At 52.8% G+C, this 20,882-nt stretch overlaps 1 protein-coding gene across 1 annotated transcript; it reads right to left on the bottom strand.

Annotated features, from left to right (window-relative positions):
- Positions 1-2,576: 2,576 nt before the first annotated feature.
- Positions 2,577-15,532, bottom strand: PTGES (prostaglandin E synthase). The gene is made up of 3 exons (XM_043916619.1): positions 15,254-15,532; positions 10,927-11,009; positions 2,577-3,205 (listed from the first exon to the last, which is right to left on the bottom strand). Exons 1-3 carry the CDS (start codon positions 15,380-15,382, stop codon positions 2,956-2,958), a joined length of 462 nt encoding a protein of 153 aa, XP_043772554.1. The 5' UTR covers positions 15,383-15,532; the 3' UTR covers positions 2,577-2,955.
- Positions 15,533-20,882: the final 5,350 nt, after the last annotated feature.

Raw genomic sequence — 20,882 nt, 5'->3', positions numbered from 1 at the left:
GTTCTGGAAAAGTCACCTGGCTCCTGCCAGCTGCCCCTGGACAGCAAGCACCCTGGGGCGGCCCCTCCCCGCCACTGGGCTGCACGCACCTCTCTCCTGGGCACCCCCCCCCAGCTCCTGGAGGGGCAGTCAGGCACCGTCTGTACCACCCGGGGATCAAGGGCCACTGCCCAGCTGTTGACCTCACTTCACTGCCCTCTCTCTCCAAGAGAGAGGGTTTGTCAAACAAACCCAGATCCCCAAGCCCACACCGGCTTGTCCCCAGCCTGGCCCGGAACCCCGCAACAAGGCTCCAAAGCTTCGAAGGAGCCCCGTTGCCGCTCACCCCTTTAATCTCCTTCCCCTCCTCATCCACAGCTCCCCCCTCAGTCCCACCGTTCATCAAAACCCCATCATCCTCCCTTCATGCCCCCCCTCCCTCCCACGCCTCCCCTCCACTTCCCAGGCGCTGACCTCAGGGGGCTGAGCTCTGCTCGTCTTTGTATCTCAATTCCTTCAGCCTGATTGGACAACCCCCCCCAAAAAACAAACCAGCCTGACTTACCCCCATCACAGGTGAGTTGCCACCTCCTCCAGGAAGCCCCTCCCCAGCAGGGATTAGAGGCCCTCCTGGGGCTCCCACTGCCCACCCCCCCATTAGGGCGCTGAGGGCTTGGAGTTGTCACTGTCTGAAGTCTTGCTGTCCGCCCAGCCCCACTGTTGCGGCTCAGCGACCGAGGCAGGGCACAAGGGGCTGCGGCCCCTGCAGCTCCGAGGGGCGGCCCCCTCACCTATTTCCAGGGTCACGCAGTCCCCGTGAGTGTCGGATGCCCTCCTCACCCGGGTCTGATCTGGGCACTTTGCCTTCTCAGCCCCTCTTTCCCCAGAAGGGAAAATATTAAAATACAAGCGCACACACTAGGTCCGTGCTTCTGTTCCACCCCAGCTCAGGGACGCTGGACAAGCCGCGGTTCCTTTCAGAGCCTTTCCTCATCAAAAAGCAGAAATACCTCCCTCCTGGGATGTGTTTAAGCTTCAAGTGGGGAAAAAAAAGTTGTGAACACCACGCCCAGCCCCTGCTTAGCGGACAGCAGGCACTGCTCACGGGGCTGTGCCTTCCTGTTTCCCGGATGTGCAGCGGCGGCCTTGGAAGGGACGGTCCAGTGGTTTAGATTCCATGCTTTCAATGCAGGAGACGCAGGTTTGATCCCCGGTCGGGTACGTAAGATCTCACATGCTGTGGTACAACTAAGCCCATGCACTTTAACAAAGACTCGATGCAGCTGATAATAATAATAATAATAATATAAATAAACATTTTGGGGCTTCCCTGAGAGCTCAGTTGGTAAAGAATCCGCCTGCGATGCAGGAGACTCTGGTTCGATTCCTGGGTCGGGAAGCCGCTGGAGAAGGGATAGGCTACCCACTCCAGTATTCTGGCCTAGAGAATTCACAGTCCATGGGGTCGCAAAGAGTCGGACTCAACTGAGAGACTTTCACTTTTTCCCTTTTCCTGAACAGAGGCTCATCTCACCACCAGGGGGCAGTGTTACCCACTGGCAGTTCCCAGCGCGGCCGGACGGGGCCTAACTCAGAATTCTTGTGAGGCCTGGGGTCCCCAGGGAGGCCCGGCCCACTCCCGCCGCCCTACTAGGCAAGCCCGGCGGTCCTCATCAGTCTCCCGGGGCAGAGGTTCAGGGGCTGCAGGGTGGTGGGAGGGGGCATCCCCAGATCCTAGAAGAAAGGGGCAGTGCTGGGTGGGGGTGGTGGGTGTGGAAAGTGAGGCCGGAGGGCGCAGTGGTTAGAGCCGGTTTGGAAGCCAGACACAAGCTGGGTTCAGAGCTGATCCTGCACTGCACGGAGTCCACTCTGAGCTTTGATTTCCTCCTCTGCCAAAACGCTGGCTGAGTGCCCCTCCTACTTGCCCGTGGCAGGAGGTGGAGAGGGTGTCTCCCAGGAGTCTGCTTGCATTCTGAGTGGTGTAACGCCCTAGTCTGGGCGTGTTTGTGTGTTTGCCCCAGACACAAGCCCACAAAAGTGTCCAGGGAGCCAGAGCCTCGGCCAGCCCGGACAGCAGCGGACGGCCAGGAAGCAGCAGGCAAGGCGCTGAGCTGGTCAGACACTTCTTAATGGCTGAACCCACACAGTCTTAGACCAAGGGTCCAGGGGCACATCGGCGGTTTTCAAACCTCACAAATATGGAAGGAGCCAGAAAATTTCTTCTAGCGGTTGGTCCTTCAAAGCCCATCATTCTTGATTGACAGCGCTTTGGAGCAACTAAAGCCTCAGGAAGAGAAGGCCAGCCTTACTGGTGGGCCCTCCCAATCAGCGCCTGTGCCAAGGAGAGAAACGTCGAGCCAAGGAACGTGTCCGGAACACAGGGAAGTGTCAGCGGGGCACGAAGGCACACAACCCCACCCCCACCTCACTCAACTCCCATCCTAAGGGAAATTCACACCCTGCCTGCCCTGGGCCTCCCCAAGACAGAACTGGCAATGATACCCAGGTCCCGCCATTGCTGGGACTCTCAAGGGAGCTTTCTAAAAATGCAGATGCCCAGGCTCCCCTCTTGACCAGCCGAACCAGAATCTCTGTGGTGGAGGTGAGAAGTCCTCATTTATTACATCCCTGGATTCAGAAGGTCATTAGGTTCCAAAACCTGAACCGAGCCTCTGTTCACTTTTCTCAGCATTGGGGAGGAAGAGGGAGGCAGGTTTTTACAGTGGAAAAATTTTCTATCAATCATGACAATCCATCTCTAAACGGTTCCAAAATCGGCCGCTTCACCCAGGAATCCAGGGGACACACGGGCAAACACACACAGGGCCCCCGGGCCCAAGATCATGTGCTCAGTCAGTCGCCAGGAAACCAGGCCCCGGGGCCTGTCACAATCTCAAAGGGGCCATCGGTCCCCCAGGTTCAGCCCCGGAGGCTCGTGGCCAGCGGTCTGGCGGCCGAGGTGGCGTCCGCGGCTGGTCACAGGTGGCGGGCTGCCTCCCAGACAATCTGCAGGGCCATGGAGGCACAGGGGAGCTGGGCCAGGGTGTAGGCCAGGGAGCGGGTGGGCGCCCGCAGTTTCCCCAGATAGGCCACGGTGTGCACCATGCGGCCCAGGAAGAAGACCAGGAAGTGCATCCGGGCGACGAAGGGGTTCGGCCCGAGGAAGGAGTAGACAAAGCCCAGGAACAGGAAGGGGTAGATGGTCTCCATGTCGTTCCGGTGGGCTCTGAGAAGGCAAAGGGGTGCGGTCAGCCAGGTGTCAGCTTTGAGAATGTCCTGGATGCTGGGACCCTCTGCCCCCAAAGGCCCTGCACCCCTGGGAATCATCTCTGGGGTGCCAGACTCACGTCCGTTGTGGCCGGGACAAGGAGGTACCCCAGAGGCAGAGGGGGATCATGACTCCAAGCTGGTGCCTGCAAGCAGCTCAGGAACTGCAGCCCTGTTAATGGCCTGGGAGCCACGAAGGGCTGCCGCCTGGGTTTTCCTACCAAGCCCTAGGGCTCGCCAGGACCCAGCACCTGCCATGGTCTCCCCCGTCCTCCCCTCTGGCCTTGGACACCAGCAGGGGAAAGTGGGGCTCACTGGGGTTGCATGAGAGCTGGGGTGGGGCCTAGGTCTGCCTCCAGCCCCTGATCTTTTTTTTTTTTTTTTTCAGTTTTGGCTGTACCACATGGCTTATGAGATCTCAGTTCCCTGACCAGGAATTGAACCCAGGACACAGTAGTAGAAGTGCTGAATCCAAACCACTAGATTACCAGGGCACTCCCCAGTCCATGCTGTGTACCTTTCCCCAAGGCAGGGCTTTTCTGAGGCCGCTTCCTTCTGAATGCAGGTTCCTGGGCCCTCCCCAGTAGGACGGGCTAAGAACACATGTCTGACAGCCACGCCTGGCTCTGTCTTCTTCTGCCCCTAAATCTAAGCAAACCCTTCCTCCTCTTGGGGATTCAGGGATAACAGTAACAACTTCCACTCATGGAGCCAGCCAATCGCTGGACAGTAGTGAGGCTGTTTCATCTGTGCTACCCTGCTTCTTTCTTTGTTTAAAATGATCAAGTGTGTGTGTATGTGCGGTGATGGGGGTGAGCGTGGGGGTGGCTGTGTTTAACCCGGCCATAAAAAAATGACCAACAAAGAAAACTCATCCACTTCAGCTAAGAGTCGGTTCACATTTTCCATGACTCCTGCTAATGGGCAGCTTCCTCTGTGGAGGGAGGTCGAGTCCCATAAATTAGAGACTAAGCAAGAGACCAAAGCCAGAGATGGCATGCTGGAGGCGCAAATAAACAGGAACACAGTGCCCGAGCTGTGACCTCCCCTGAGGACAGGCCACATGTGTGAGGCGTGGAGATGCTGCTGGAAGTGAAGCCCCTTCTCCAAGCCTTTCAGCTGGAAGGTTTCACCAAGGTTGCACCAGCAAGCCAGGCCCAGCCCAGCAGCCCCTAAGTGGGGACCTGCTGTGGTCCTCCTCTTCCCTCCCACTCTTGCAAAGAGAGTCTCAGCCAAGGGCCATGGTATGTGGATGCTAGGAATTGGGCAGGGCGGGGAGGAGGAGCCCTCCACAATCCAGGGCTGCAGGGGTCTCTGCAGCATGACTAGGGTGGGTGTGGTCAGGGAAGGAGACATTTGTGGTGAAGCCTGAAAAGTGAGGGGCCATCTGTGCAGGGATGAACTCTCCAGGGAGAAGGTGGGCATGTGCAAAGGCCCTGAGGTGGGAATGAGCAGAGTGTGTTGAAGGCTCTGGAAGTGAGCATTCCACATGTGTCTGGAATGTGGTCATAAGAGGGAGTGAGGCAGGATCAGGATAAGCTGGGGAGAGAGCCCTCAAGAAGCAGAGTAAGGGGTCTGGAATTCCGTAAACCTATCAGGGCCTGGATCTTTCTTACATCAGACTCGGGACATAGCAGTTGGTGTCTCTGTCCCCATATCTTGGACCAACCAACCATGGGTCTTCCTTCTCCTTATCTCACAGAGCCTGACCTCGGGACCCAGCCCCAGGGAACACAAGTCTATAGCAGGGTTGGTCTCACAAGCTGGGGGAAATACTGCTAGATGCCCATGTGAAAGAAGCCGGCTGGGTTTTGGCTTCAGGGACAAAGTGGGGGGGAAACTGGGGATGGGGGCCACTCCAGCTCCTCAGTCGAGCAAGTCCCTTATGTTATCTGGGAAGAGGCAGCAACTGTGGCTATAAAATCATCCCATGCTATGGAGAAGGAGCTGTGTAACAACAACCCCCCCACACACACACTCAGACAGACACCTCGGAGAACCTATTTCTCGTGAAGTCTATGTGTCCCAGAAAATGTGGTCTGCCTCCCACAGGTGATTCATGAGATGGTGCCAGCTGGGAGTATTTTTGTCATCCTGGATGTTTCTGGGAAAGTTTCAGGAAAAGCATAACTAGCATATGATACCCATTCATTCAGGCACTTCTCCTTAAAGGAGGTATTTACACTTTAAGGGTGAGTCACTTCTCAGAAAGCTGTTGAGAGGATCCTTGGCCAAACCCCAAGCACAGGTGAGGTGAAGAAATCAGGGGACACAGGGCGGGGAGAAGGCGTAAGGATGGGAGGTGTGGCCCCACCTCCTGGCCCCTGCATTCAGGACTAGAGGATTGAGGGGGTCACCTTCGAGGGAACAGAGGTGTCGGGGAGCTGATAAAGCCCCTCAGCTCTGACCTTCGGCCCCTGGGGTACCCAGTCTCCCATCCTCCTCCCTCTGGTACACTGAAAACCACAGCGGGGCCCCACAAAGCCACAAGTGGTAAGGATGGAGGAGACGTGGGGCATTCAGCTGGATGAGGCAAGGTAACTCATGCCCTCCTCCCATCCCAGGATCTGAGCAGAGAGACACGGAGAGAGTCACGTACCAGACAGAAGCTTGGGCAAAAACGTGTCATTCCAATAACAACCACTTTTTTTTAAGGTAAAGGTCGCTCAAAGCTGTTTCCTGCCAGACTGGACTTGCATGGCCTCCTGCAGCATCAGGCCGGCCCCTTCCCCTCACCAGATATTGCAACACTAGCTGCACTTTCCTGCATCAAGTGACAGGGGTGGGGAGAGGGCCCTGTCCCCGTCCCCACCAGCTCCTCCTGGGCAGGGATGGCGGCTGGCAGCCAGCCAGCTCTCTCCTCTTGTGTTGGGCCCATTCTTATCCACCCAGAGGATTTCTTGGAAGTCAGGTTTGATACGAGGTAAAGGCTATTTAGTTTTAAAGGCAGGTATAAAATAGAGTTAAACTGCATTCTTGCAAGGAGGGCAGAGCCCATATCTGACGGCCTGGGCTCAACGGCAGCTTAGCCATCATGAGCGATGTGGCCTTGGCAGACCGGCTTCCTCCACTATAGCTACTAGTTCCGCCCTTGGAAGGTTACTGCCAAGTGGACGAGTTGGTCCCTATTATGCTTAGAACCCTGCCTGGCTCTGAGCTCGTTGCTGTTTAGTCACTTGGTCATGTTCATCTCTTTCGTGACCCCAGGGACTGTAGCCCACCAGGCTCCTCTGTCCATGGCACTTCCCAGGAGAGAATCCTGGAATGGATTGCCATTTCCTTCTTCAGGGGATCTTCCCGATCTGGGGATCCAACCTGTGTCTCCTGCACTGGCAGGGGGATTCTCTACCACCGAGCCTCCAGGGAGGCCCCCTGGCACGGAGTAGCTTTGCCCTGATCTAGCTGTCTCCCTCTTTGTCATCATCACCATCACCAGCCCCGTCCTGGACACGACTGCTAAAGCTGTTTTGCCAGACTCCCAACCACCCTCAGAAGGGCAGGCCAAATTAATAAAAAACATTTTATGGCACGGGGGCGGGGGGAGGAAGTGTGCGAGGCCTGCAGCCTGCAGCTCGCTGGGTGCTCATTAGACACTTGGCCTTGGCCAAGTCTCTGTCTCTGGGCATCTGTCCACCATCCACAAATAATGTGCTGGGTGGTGTCTTAAGGGACTTCTAATGCAGAGATGTCGGGACCCAATCTCCTGACAAACTAGTTCACTCAGATGTCATCTACACGCTCCAGATAATCAGAACTATCCCAAAGCTTGGGTCAGGTGCTTATTGTCTTCCTTTCTCGGGGCCACTTAGAGAGCCCCCCGCCCCACCCACCCATAGCAGTTGCATTCACACAAACTCAGAATTTGGTCAAAAGGCACAACGCCAGACTTCGATGAAAAGTGAAAGTGTTAGTCACTCCATCGTATCCAGCTCTTTGCGACCCCATGGACTGTAGCCCACCAGGATCCTCTGTCCACGGGGATTCTCCAGGCAAGAATACTGGAGTGGGTTGCCATGCCCTCCTCCAGGGGATCTTCCCAACCCAGGTCTCAAACCCAGGTCTCCTGCACTACAGGCAGATTCTTTACCATCTGAGCCACCAGGGAAGCCCAAGAATACTGGAGTGGGTAGCCTATCCCTTCTCCAGGGGGATCTTCCTGACCCAGCAAATGAACTGAGTCTCCTGCATTGCAGGTGGATTCTTTACCAGCTTAGCTACCAGGAAAACCGGAGAAACTTAATAGGGAATCGCTAACAGGATGAGCCTGGGTTTCAAAGCTTTCCTTGAAATCTGTTTTCCGACTTCCCCCAGAGTGGGGTTCATGTTTGGGCTCCAGCCTACGCTCATCCACAAGGCAGATCTGTGCTCTAAGAACCAGGGCCTAAATGTTTTCCTGTTTGTGTAGAAGGTGGCCCTGGCTGCGCTAAAAGCCCTGGTCTAATATTTAACTCACTTTTGCTTCCAGGGCATCTCCCATCAGGTTCCAGCCAGTTCTCCGGTAGCGGATGGCAGGATGTGTGATTCTCTGTACCCTTGAGGTTTCATGAAGTTTTGTGAAGTCAGGAGGAGGAGCCCTGGGGGGCCCAGGAGCCCCTGGGTCTGGCATAGTAAGTCCCAGTAAATACCAGTCCATGGAAGGTCCCCAGTAAACACTCACTGAATTATATAAAACATTATCAGATAAGAGGTGCTCAGAAAGTACTGAACTGAATTTCAGCCATTTGAGCCTTCGTACAGTAGATAATAGGGGCTTCCCTGGTGGCCCAGTGGTAAACAATCCACCTGCAATGCAGGAGACATGAGTTTGTTCCCTGGGCCGGGAAGATCCCCTGGAGGAGGAAATGGCAACCCACTCCAGTATTCTTGCCTGGGAAATCCCATGGACAGAGGAGCCTGGTGGGCTACAGTCCAGTCACAGGAGTCAGACATGACCTAGTGACTAAACAACATCTGTAGATCATAGGTCCTTTTGTTCAGAAATAAAAATTAAATTGTGTGTGTGTGGGGGGGTGTTGGCGGTGTCTCGGCACCAGGCAGGTGTGTGGTCTCTCCCTGGCATGGTTACAGCCAGCAGAAATAAAGCACTCAGGAACCTGTGTAACTACTCCTGTGCCACAAGTAAGCTTTGCTACGCAGAACTACACACCCTGGGAGAAAACAAACACTCCTCTGGGTGGATGTTCTGAGCTGGCTCAGGGTATACACAGTCTTGGCAGCCTGCTGTCCCTGCTACTAATCACACCCTTCCCCACAAGCAGATGGCCTGAGGGTCACGTATGGATTATCGTGATGGGTGAGGCTTTTGTTCACCAAAGTACAACTAGTGCTTAGCACAGTACGTAACACTTAGGAAGTGACGTGAAAGTCGCTCAGTCGTGTCCGACTCTTTGTGACCCCATGGACTATACAGCCCATGGAATTCTCCAGGCCAGAATACTGGAGTGGGTAGCCTTTCCCTTCTCCAGGGGGTCTTCCCAACCCAGGGCTCGAACCCAGGTCTCCCGAATTGTGGCCGGATTCTTTACCAGCTGAGCTACCAGGGAAGTGCCTGATGCTTAGGAAGTGCTCATTAGATGTGGAGTGAACTAACAGATGGACAGATGGACGGATGGAACTCATGTGAAGGACTGTATCCTGTAATTACATTGTCGTTGTGGCTAAGTTGTATCCAACTCTTTTGAGACCCAACGGACTGTAGCCCCTCCAGGGTCCTCAGTCCATGGGATTCTCCAGGCAAGAATACTGGAGTGGGTTGCCACTTCCTTCTCCAGGGGATCTTCCCGGCCCAGGGACTGAACTCATGTCTCTTGCATTGCAGGCGGATTCTTTACCACTGGGCCACCAGGGAAGCCCATAGTTACATTCAGTTCAGTTCAGTTCAGTTACTCAGTCGTGTCCAACCCTTTGCGACCCCATGAATTGCAGATTAGAAAGTGTGAAATAGCAATGAATCTCACTTTCTATATTATGCATTTCTGTAACTTTAAAAAACCGCAAGTACATGTGTCATCTTCAATGGCCAAGAAAAATGTAAGGAAAAACCCCACTGACTTTCTTTCAGTAAAAGAATCTCTATTATTTTTACTGCTTTGTCCCACCCATGTCTGCCTGTGACTCATGGGAACGTGATAAGAACCATGTGAGGGTTTGTCTCCATCTCCCTCCTGTCTAAGCTGCCCATCCTTCCCATCCCCATTCCACTCCACTGACAATCCCCATCCCCGGGGAGGGCCTCCTCCTGGTTCTCCAGCCTGTTGGTGTAAAACAACAGAGGAAACTGCCAAAATACCCACTGAGACCAGCTTTGTGATTAACATCTGATGGAATTTTACACAGCCCCTTCCTTTTCTTGGCCGCACGTGAGGCTGGTGGGATCTCAGCTTCCCGACCAGGAATTGAACCCAGCCCACAGCGGTGAAACCACTAAGTCCTAACCACTAGACCACCAGGGAACTCCCTACACAGCTCTTTTTTAAGAATCACTTTTTGAGTAGTATTTACTGACATGGAAAGTGCTCATGAAATAGCATTATTTGAAAAAATGCAGAACCCCAAATTAGGTGTACAATGCACGCCTTAGGCTATAAAAAATATTTAGACAGACGGAAAAGAGGAGCTAGAAGAACATGTCAACAGTGATTGGATTTGTGAGTGGTTTCCCCCCTTATCCTCTACACGTTTTCAATATTACCAAACTGCAATGAATAGTTCTGATCTCTATAAGAAAAAACTGGTTTTGATTGACTGGGGAAAGCTAAGCCTACGAAAAGATGTTCAGCTTCATTCGGAAATGCAAAGTAAAGGGGCTTCCCTGGTTGTCCAGTGGTTAGCCACAACTAGAGAAAGCCCATGCTCAGCAACAAAGACCCAGCGCAGCCAAAAAAGAAAGGAAGGAAGAAAGAAATGCAACGTAAAAGTGAAAAGGGACATACATTTTCACCCGTCATATTGGCAGGAGCATAGAGACACATCTCACACACCAGTGGTGGGAATGGACTTAGGCACCATTAGACAGTATTTCTTACCATTTGAATGCATCCGGCAGGTTTGTTCACACGTACACACAAAGGCAAAGGAAAGAGGTTTTGATGCACTCTGTTCATAACAGAGAAAGACTCAGCCTAAATGCCATCAGAGGGGAAGAGGTTGGATCAGTTACGGACCATCCATTCAACAGAGAAACGGCATAAATACGATGGCACCGATGTAATGAACGAGGCCCCTATATAGGCTGATGTGAAACAATTTCTGTTGTTACACTAAAAAAAAAACCCACAGTATAAATAAGTGGGTAAAGGGTGATCCTTTGGGGATACAGTGGAAAAAGCACAGCGTGTGTGTTGTAAATGCAGAAGAAGTTTCTCCAAGAAGATGCATAAGACACCGGTAACAGCGTGAGCCCCTGGAGAGCAGATTCTTCAGGTCAGAGGTTAGAGACGGACTGAATAAATTCACACTGAATAACCTTTTCTAACTCTGTCATGCTGAGCCATGAGGACATACTATAATACTTTTCCTAACTTTTCTTTTCTTAACTAATACTTAACTAGAAATGAAAACTGTTTAAGAGGATTCAGAAGACAGAAGATCTTGGCTCCTGGGCATCCTCCAAGCGCCCCATGTTCAGAAGAGGGTCTGAAAGAACAGGCTGTGATCTGGCCAAGGACCAAGGGTACTTGCCTGAGGCAGCGTTCCACATCTGGGTCGTTCCGGCAATACTGGAGGCCTCCATGTCTCTGAGCATCCTCGGGGTTGGCAAAAGCCTGGAATACATCAGCTGAGAATTACTGTTCATGAGATGGACGGCCCAGTGGACTAGGTCTGTGGCGATGCAGTCACATACATGTCCATTCAGCAGTGTCCGTGAACTCCACTGTGTGCCCAGCGCTGGGGACTCATTGTGAACAAGGCTGCTATGAACTAAATGCTCGTGTCCCTGCGAATTTCCTGTGTTAAAACCTGACTCCCCCCCCTCCCCCGCCCCCAAAAAAAAACCTAACTCCCAGTGTGATGGTGTTAGGAGGTGGGGCCTTTGGGAGGTGATGAGGTCATGAGGGTGGAGCTCTTTTGAATGAGATCAACACTCATAAAAGAGACTCCAGAGAGCTCCCTTCCCCCTTTGCAGTGTGAGGACCCAGCAAGAAGACCGCCATCTATGAACCAGGAAGTAGGCCCTCACCCGACACTGAACTTGCTAGTGCCTTGACCTTGGACTTCCCAGTCTCTAAAACTGTGAGAAATAAATTTTTGTTGTTGCTAGGCCACCCAGTCTCTGGTATTTTTTTGTATAGCAGCTTGAAAAGAGTAAGAAAAAGGCCCCCTTATCCCTGCTCTTGGGAAGCTCACAGTGTAATGAGGGACTTGCCAATGAACCAGAAAAGATCAGGTGGTCAGAGTAAGGAAAAAGAAGACAGGGTTAGCTTTGAGAATGTTCATGGGAGACCCGACCAAGTCTAGGAATCAGAGAAGGCTTCTCTGAGGCAGTGACAGTAAAGCTGAGACTTGAAGGATGAGACAACATTAACCGGAAAATGGGAGGGTTATAGCAACCACATTCAAGGCATCAGGAACAGCATGTGCAAAGGCCCTGGGGTCGGAAGAAGAACATGTGTGAAGAATAAAAAACCAGCATGGCTGGAGCAGTGACAAGCAAGGGACAGAGTTCCAAGATCAAGTTGTAGGGGTCCAAGAGGCATCCTAAGAATTTAGACTTTGAACTGAGAGCAGTGAGAGAGCCTTGACAGGCCCCAGTGAGAAACCCAGCCCCACAGGAACTAACTGCAGGTATCTGAACTTTCCTGGGTCTCAGCTTCCTCATCTGTGAACTCCAGATCACATTGAGATCATCTACCACACGAAGGAAGTTAAGTGGAGATGCCATGGCACAATGCCTGGTGCCAGGAGGGCGCTCGATGAATTGTCACTGCAAAGCAGGGAGGGACCTGAGGTTACACACACTCAGGTCATCGAAGTCCACACCTATTGCTTCTGCTCCACCATTGCCTGTGGGCATCCAGCCAGCCCACCCCACCAACCCCTCAGCAAACTTGAATCTCTGTAGCATGCTTTCTACATTGCTCATCCAATGACAGATCCTACTGCTTCCAATATCTGGCCCCTCAGTCGTGACCAACTCTTTGCGGCTCCAAGGACTGCAGCCCGCCAGGCTCCTCTGTCCACGGGATTTCCCAGGCAAAAATTCTGGAGTGGGTTGCCACTCCCTTCTCCAGGGGATCTTTGTGATCCAGGGATCAAACCCAGGTCTCCTGCATTGCCAACAGATTCTTTACCATCTGAGCCAGCAAGGAAGACCCTAGTCTGTCCCCAAGTGTTTGCTTTTCTTCCCCCCACCCTGTCTGATGGGTCTGGCCCTCCTCACCCTGGAGGTGAATGCAGTGTCTGTCATGATCAGGAGCCCCCACAACCGCAATTCCTCTTTGCTGGCCCTTAAGTCACAGAATCACTGGTTCTGATGGCCCTGCACACAGTACGTGGGCCTGTGACACTTTTCACAGGGTCTTGGCATTCAGTGGGCAGTCATCCTAGGTGCCCACAGTCCACGAGGCTGCTCACCCCCGAAGACAGCATGAATACACGTTGGCTGGGTCAGGAGCCGCGGCAGTGCAGGCATTGGAAGCAGAAGCACTGCCTCCAGCAGGGACCGGGGGTGGGGTGGGCAGGCCTTGGGATGTACTCCCACCAGGAGACCTATGGCCGGTCATGTTAATTCCAATTGTTAATAAGTAATGAAGATGGAGTAGGAAATGGCAACCCACTCCAGTATTCTTGCCTGGAAAAGCCCACGGACAGAGGAGCCTGGCCAGCTACAGTCCAAAGGGTTACAAAAGAGTCGGACATGACTGAGCGACTAAACATACATATATGTATATTTTTTTTCTTTTCACAGAATTGGGCAAGTAAAGCACTTGTAGGCTTGCCTAGTGAGTTTTTCATTATGCTACAATGTTTTAAAGTATTCTTTCAACGGTTTTAGTAAATCCACAAAGTCCGGTATAACTCATTCAACTAGGGCTTCCCTGGTGGCTCAGTGATAAGAGATACAAGTTTGATCCCTGATCTGGGAAGACTCCACGTGCCTCAAGGCAACTAAGCCCGTGAGCCACAGCTACTGAACCTGTGTTCCAGAGCTTGGGAGCCGCAACTACCAAGCCCATATGCTGCAACTACTGAAGTCGGTGGGCCCTAGGGCCCGGGCACTGCAACAAGAGAAGCCACTTCAATAAGAAGCCAGCGCACTGCAAATAGAGAGTAGCCCTGCTCATCGCAGCTAGAGAAAAGCCTGCAAGCAATGAAGACCCAGCACAACCAAAATAAATAATTTATTCGGCTATAAAAAAAAAAAAAGTAATGAAGACTAACAATGGTGGGGGCATTTGCTCAGTGCCAGGCACTGAACTCTCCTGGTACTACGTGACTATCCTGAAGTTTACCAATGAGGAAATCAAGCTCTCAGACTTACCCACAGTCCCCAGGCTAATGGGTGGAGGAGCCAGAGCATCCCCGAGTCACCTCCCCATGGGGTAGTTCCCCCAGCTCTTCCCTGGCTGCCTGAATGCAGGGAGCAGGAATGAGAGGGAAATTCACAGGGTTGGGAGAATACAGGGACAGCCCAAGTGGTTTCCTTCTGCCACGCCCTACTGACCCGACAGAAAGGCACCCCAACAGGTTTGACTCTTCCTTCCCTAATCCTCGTGAAAAGGAAAGCTCTGGGCCCAGCACGGCCCTGGGAGAACGCCATCCCCCCATGGCAGGGTGTGGGTTCTGGAGCTGGGCACCTGGATCCAAACCCTGCCGTCACAGGCAACATCAGCTGTCGGAGCCCAGGTTTCTGGTGTGGATCAGAAGTTGAATACGGCCCCCTCCTCCCCACCATGATGGGGACTAACGCTCACTCCAAGAAGGACTCAGTCTGTGAGGAAGACTCTGTGAGGCTGTCCCCACGCATGGGGTAGGTACAGGGCACGGGGAAGTCAGGATGACCAGTGTGCCTCTCTCTGCTCCAGGAGTTTCTTCACCTGGGAGGCCGACCTGCCTTGTGTCCTGTCTGTACCTGCTGAGACTCGGGGCTGAGCAAGACCCGCCCCGGCTCCCCCGCCGACCGTCCACCTTCAGGACGATGTCCGAGCCAGCCTCGACTTGCCTTTGAGCTGGGCAAAGGGGCAGGGCCGGGGATATCTCCTCTCTGAAATACCTGGTAGATAATCAAATATCCCTCGTGGCGCTCAGGATGGCTGGCGAGCTCGGCCAGAACGTTTCCCCCGGCTCTGGCTGGAAGCAGCCCTCCCGCCCAGCGGCTCCCCGCGCCCCGCCTCACCCCACACAGGCTCAGATCTTGGCGTCAATCTTTATTGTTGTTTTGGCTCCGGGACTCCGATCGGTGGGGGAAATTCCTCTCGGAGAACTCCAGGGGAGCCTGGCCCAAGATCTGCCGTGCGAAGGCTGCGGTGGGTTTGGGAGCGACCTCGCCCGGGGCCAGTCGGGAATTTCCACTGAAAGGTTTCTCGGGGCTCCTGCTCGGCCGGTTTCCATCCCACCCAAATATCAGCTCTTCGGTGCGGGAAACCGCCGGGTCAGAGGGAGGCTGAGCGCCCCTGCAGTTTCAAGTGGGACTCGGGAATCTGGCTGTGCCGAGAACTTACCTGGGGACACAGCAAGCGGGTAAAACGCTCTTAAAACGCAGAGCCAGTGCTCGCTTAGGCGGCGCCAATACTGAGACCGGAGCGCTACCGAGGTGAGCACGGCCCCTGCGCAAGGAGAACGTGCAAATTCGGGTTAAAACAAAGACAACCACGGGTCACGGACATGCGGGCCACAGAGGAGCCATCCCACAGGGCTGGGAGGGGCAGGTCCTTCCCAACCCGCTCCCGCACGCTCCGGTGCCGGGATGACTTCCTGGCAAAGGGTCCGCGACTCCAGCCTTCCCGGCGGCTGCCGGAGACGTGAGCGCACTCACGCGGGACTGGGGGTCCCAGAGAGCCGCACATACCTTCTTCCGCAGCCTCACTTGGCCGGTGATGATGGCCACCACGTACATCTTAATGACCAGCAGCGCGCTGCAGAGCAGAAAGGCGGGGAGCACCTGGCCGTTCATCAGCTCCAGGCCGGAGGGCGGCATCTCGGCGGCGGCGGCTGGGGGTAGAGACGGCGGGCAGAGAGCTCGGGCGCGTGTGTCTCCGGGAGCAGGGAGGGGCAGCGAGAGCGCAGGGAGGCTTGTCCGTACTCTGCACCCGCCCACTACCAGCCAAAGGCAGCAACTTCGGCTCTAGGCTCTAGGGTTTTGGAAGAAGCAGAGTCGCCGTGGGGGGTTTGTGGGTGGGGGGGCTGTCCCTACTGGGCCTCTAGCCCCGCCCCACCCCTCCAGGGCAAATCCTTAAACGCTTTCTAGTCTAGGAACTGGAGGGTTGTATGGCCCTGCCTGCCTGCCAGGGGGTGCAGCAAAGCCAGGAGCCTGCCCGACCTCCACGGGGTGGTAGATTCACTAACCCGGGCCTCCCTGAGGGTCAGGGCAGGGAGTGAGCTTGAGATCCGAACTCTCTGCCCCCACGTTCGGCCTGGACACTTGAACCGCAGCGTAAGGACACTAAAATGTCACTTTGTTGAATAGTGTGCCCCTCCCCCCCTCTCCCCACTCCCAAAGATGTCCAGTCTGCATCCTCAGAGCGCGTGTGTATGTTAGGGAACATGGCCAAGGGGCTTTGCAGGGACTAAGTCAAGGTCCTAAAATGGGGAGATTTTCCTGCATTATCCGTGAATCCAGTTGAATCAGAAGAGTCCTCCTGGCTCAGTGGTAAAGAATCCACCTGCCAATGCAAGAGACACAGGTTGGATCCCTTATCCAGGAAGATCCCACATGCTGTGGAGCAACTAAGCCCATGCCCCACAACTACTGAGCCTGTGCTCTAGAGCCTGGGAACCCCAACAAGAGAAGCCCGCACACTGCAACTAGAGAAGAACCCCAGCTCGAGAAAATTCTGCACAACAATGAAGACCCGGCACAGCCAAAAGTGACAACAAATCAATAAAAAGAAGTGTCCTCCTAAAAAAGAGAGGCTATAGAATTGGGGGAGAAAGCTGTGAAGACAGAAGCAGAGGTCAGAGAGAAGAGAAGATACTACACTGTTAGCCTCAAAGGTGAAAGGAAGATGAGCCGGAGAACGCGGCCTGGCGGCCTCTAGAAGCCAGACAAGACTAGGAGAAGAATTCTCCCCCAGAGCTTCTAGAAGGAACCAGCCTTGTGGGTACCGTAACTGTAGCCTACCGAGATTGATTTTGGGCTTTTGGCCTCCAGAACTATGAGATAACACATGTGTGTTGTTTTATGCCACTAAATTTCGGGTAATTTATTACAGGACCCATAGGAAACTAGCGTACTGTTCTACTGTCTTTTAGTATCACTTTAGTTTTCCAGGAAATTCCCAGGCAAATGGTTTGATTGTTCATTACAGGAACTTCTCAAAAGATCCATCAGCTCTTCGGTGATGATCAACAGTTTGTGAGCCCTTTGAATTTCTTGCTTCAAAATCCTCACCCACCTGTGTCCTCCCCTCCCCATAGCCCCTCCCCAGGTGTGCGGTGGGACCTCGGCAAAGGCAGTGATCTTGTTGCTTTAGTTTTCCCAAGGTGGCTGGCTTTGCTAGGGGGCTTCTCGATGGCTCAGCAGGTGAAGAATCTAATCCCTGGATCAGGAAGATCCCTGGAAGAGGAAATGGCAACACACTCCAGTATCCTTGCCTGAAAAATACCATGGACAGAAGAGGCCGACGGGCTACATAGTCCATTGCGTCACAAAGAGTTGGACATGACTAAGCACTCGCCTGAGACCCTGGGGAAGTGGGGAAGATGGAAAAATTACTTTCTTGTGCCCACTCTGACCTTGGACCTGCCCAGAAGGATAGCACTGTCAGTCTGGTGACCCTAAAACTGGGTTCCCCCTTGGTGGGTGTTGAGTCAAAAGACATACCAAGCCAAAGATCAGGAGAAGGAAGGATTTATTTCTTGCAGCAAGTAAGAAGAACACTGGGTATCTTTCAGCAATCAGTGTCCTCCCAACAGCATAACTGGGGAAGTTTTAAGTTTAGGGTGTATGCGCATTCATAGAGGGGCTTGAGCAGAGGACAATCCATCAGAGAATCATGGCAAAGAGTCCAAGCTCTGAGAGTGAAACTGAAGTCGCTCAGTTGTCTCCAACTCTTTGTGACCCCATGGACTGTAGCCTACCAGGCTCCTCCATCCATGGGATTTTCCAGGCAAGAATACTGGAGTGGGTTGCCATTTCCTCCTCCAGGAGGTCTTCCTGACCCAGGGTTTGAACCCGGGTCTTGAGCATTGTAAGCAGGTGCTTTACTGAGCTGGGGAAAATGCTCTTAAAACACGAGGCCCGTGCTCGCTTCAGTTCAGCCCAGTCCTCAGTCGTGTCCGGCTCTGTGCAACCCCATGAACCGCAGCACGCCAGGCCTCCCTGTCCCTCACCAACTCCCGGAGTTCACTCAAACTCATGCCCATCGAGTCAGTGATGCCATCCAGCCATCTCATCCTCTGTCGCCCCTTCTCCTCCTGCCCCCAATCCGTCCCAGCATCAGAGTCTTTTCCAATGAGTCAACTCTTCGCATGAGGTGGCCAAAGTATTGGAGTTTCAGCTTTAGCATCAGTCCTTCCAATGAACACCCAGGACTGATCTCCTTCAGGATGGACTGGTTGGATCTCCTTGCAGTCCAAGGGACTCTCAAGAGTCTTCTCCAACACCACAGTTCAAAAGCATCAATTCTTCGGTGCTCGGCTTTCTTTCTAGTCCAACTCTCACATCCATACATGACCACTGGAAAAACCATAGCCTTGACTAGACGGACTTTTGTTGGCAAAGTAATGTCTCTGCTTTTTAATATGCTATCTAGGTTGGTCATAACTTTCCTTCCAAGGAGTAAGCGTCTTTTAATTTCATGGCTGCAATCACCATCTGCAGTGATTTTGGAGCCCCAAAAAATAAAGTCTGACACTGTTTCCACTATTTCCCCATCTATTTCCCATGAAGTGATAGGACCAGATGCCATGATCTTAGTTTTCTGAATGTTGAGCTTTAAGCTTTCTTAATGTTGAACTTTTTCACTCTCCTCTTTCACTTTCATCAAGAGGCTTTTTAGTTCCTCTTCACTTTCTGCCATAAGGGTGGTGTCATCTGCATATCTGAGGTTATTGATATTTCTCCTGGCAATCTTGATTCCAGCTTGTGCTTCCTCCAGCCCAGCGTTTCTCATGATGTACTCTGCATATAAGTTAAATAAGCAGGGTGACAATATACAGCCTTGATGTACTGCTTTTCCTATTTGGAACCAGTCTGTTGTTCCATGTCCAGTTCTAACTGGTGCTTCCTGATCTGCATATAGGTTTCTCAAGAAGCGGGTCAGGTGGTCTGGTATTCCCATCTCTTTCACAATTTTCCACTGTTTATTGTGATCCACACAGTCAAAGGCTTTGGCATAGTCAATTAAGCAGAAATAGATGTTTTTCTGGAACTCTCTTGCTTTTTCTATGATCCAGTGGAGGTTGGCAATTTGATATCTGGTTTCTCTGCCTTTTCTAAAACAGCTTGAACATCTGGAAGTTCACGGTTCATGTATTGTTGAAGCCTGGCTTGGAGAATTTTGAGCATTACTTTACTAGCATGTGAGATGAGTGCAATTGTGCAGTAGTTTGAGCATTCTTTGGGATTGCCTTTCTTTGGGATTGGAATGAAAACTGACCTTTTCCAGTCCTGTGGCCCCTGCTGAGTTTTCCAAATGTGCTGGCATATTGAGTGCAGCACTTTCACAGCATCATCTTTCAGGTGGCGCCAATACTGAGACGAGAGCGCTACCGAGGTGAGCACAGCCCCTGCGCAAGGAGAACGTGCAAATTCGGGTTAAAACAAAGACAACCATGGGTCACGGACATGCGGGCCACAGAGGAGCCACAGGGCTGGGAGGGGCAGGTCATAGCCACCAAGATGCCGCCCTCCTGCCTGAAGCTGATGAACAGCCAGGTACTCCCCGCATTCCTGCTCTGCAGCGCGCTGCTGGTCATCAAGATGTACGTGGTGGCCATCACCGGCCAATGAGGCTGCAGAAGAAGGTACGTGCGGCTCTTGGGGACCCCCAGTCCCTTGTGTGTGCACTCACGTCTCCCGCCGCTGCCGGGAAGGCTGGATTCGGGGACCAGAAGTCTTCCCGGCCCTGGAGCATGCAGGAGCGGGTTGGGAAGGACCTGCCCCTCCCAGCCCTGTGGGATGGCTCCTCTGTGGCCCGCACGTCCTTGTCCCGTGGTTGTTTTTGTTTTAACCCAAATTTGCACATTCTCCTTGCACAGGGGCCCTGCTCTGGGCCACCAGGGAAGTCCAAGCGTTAGTTGATTGAAATTTCAAGGCTCAGAAAAAGTTATTAACATTCCCCAGGTTTCAGTTGATCTGGGCACCAAGCATGTAAGGAGGCTTTAAAATCCGAAAAAAACCACCTAGGAAGGTGCTCCAGGCTAATTTTTATCATGGAAACTTTACTTGTGAGTTTTTACAACTCCTCCTGCCTGATAACAGTTTGTTCTTTGGTTCCCTTAAACTCATTATTATTGAGACCTGTTCAAGGACTAGCACTGTGGCCAGGCTTAGACCACAAAATGGCTTAGGTCAAAATGGCTTCTCTTGTGTCAAGAAAACTATATATGGTTCTTTTCTTCTGGGGATGCCCTACCCTATCTTACAGCCCAGCCTGTGCTCCAAAGCAGCAGAGACCAAGGAAACACCTATAATAGTAGTAATAGTAGTGTTAGTCCCTCAGCTGTGTCCGACTCTTTGCGACCTCATAGGCTACAGCCCATCAGATTCATCTGTCCATTGGATTCTCTAGGCAGCCACACTGGAGTGGGTCGCCATTTCCTTCTCCAAAACTCAATGGCTTATAGACTCTTTGCAACCCTATGGACTGTAGCCCGCTAGGCTCCTCTGTCTGTGGGATTTCTCAGGCAAAGAATACTGGAATGGATTGCCATCTCCTTTTCCATTGGAGCTTTCCAAACCAAGGATCGAACCCATGTCTCCTGCATTGGCAGGCAGATTCTTTACCACCGAGGCACCAGAGAAGTGCTCCAAAGCAGCGGAAACCAAGGAAAGACCTGAGCAGAGGGCAAAGACACTGGCCGTGGACTCTGAAGCCAGATGCAGCTGGCCTCCCTCGAATCCCAGAGCGAGCCCTCAGTGACAGCTGTGTAGCTTTGGGCAAGCAGCCGCCCTCTCTGAACCCACTTATTCAACTGTAAAATTCAGCCGACAGTCAATCACTCCCCACAGTAGTTGTGGGAATGAAGAGGAGTCATGTCTGATTGTTAGCACGTGGTGCATAATTGACCCTCCATCAGTAGGAGCCTCTGAACCTCTGTTTCCTCCTCCAAATGGGGATAGTGATGGCTAGCTAGCAAGGTTGCTGGGAGGGAGACTCTTGGAAAATGCCCACTCTTGCTGCGGGTAACAGTGGGTTGGAGGGGTGGGGGAGGGGAGGGGAGGGGCTAGCTTCTTGTCCATTTGTATGTGCCAAGCCTTTCTTTATCCGGACAAAAGATGTGTTTGTAAACTGATACCCATGTCACTGGAGCAT

Source organism: Cervus elaphus, chromosome 11 (assembly GCF_910594005.1).
Source record: "Cervus elaphus chromosome 11, mCerEla1.1, whole genome shotgun sequence".
Taxonomy (NCBI): Eukaryota; Metazoa; Chordata; class Mammalia; order Artiodactyla; family Cervidae; genus Cervus; species Cervus elaphus.
The sequence above is the reverse complement of the archived record's forward strand: the minus strand, read 5'-3'. Positions and strand labels throughout refer to the sequence as shown.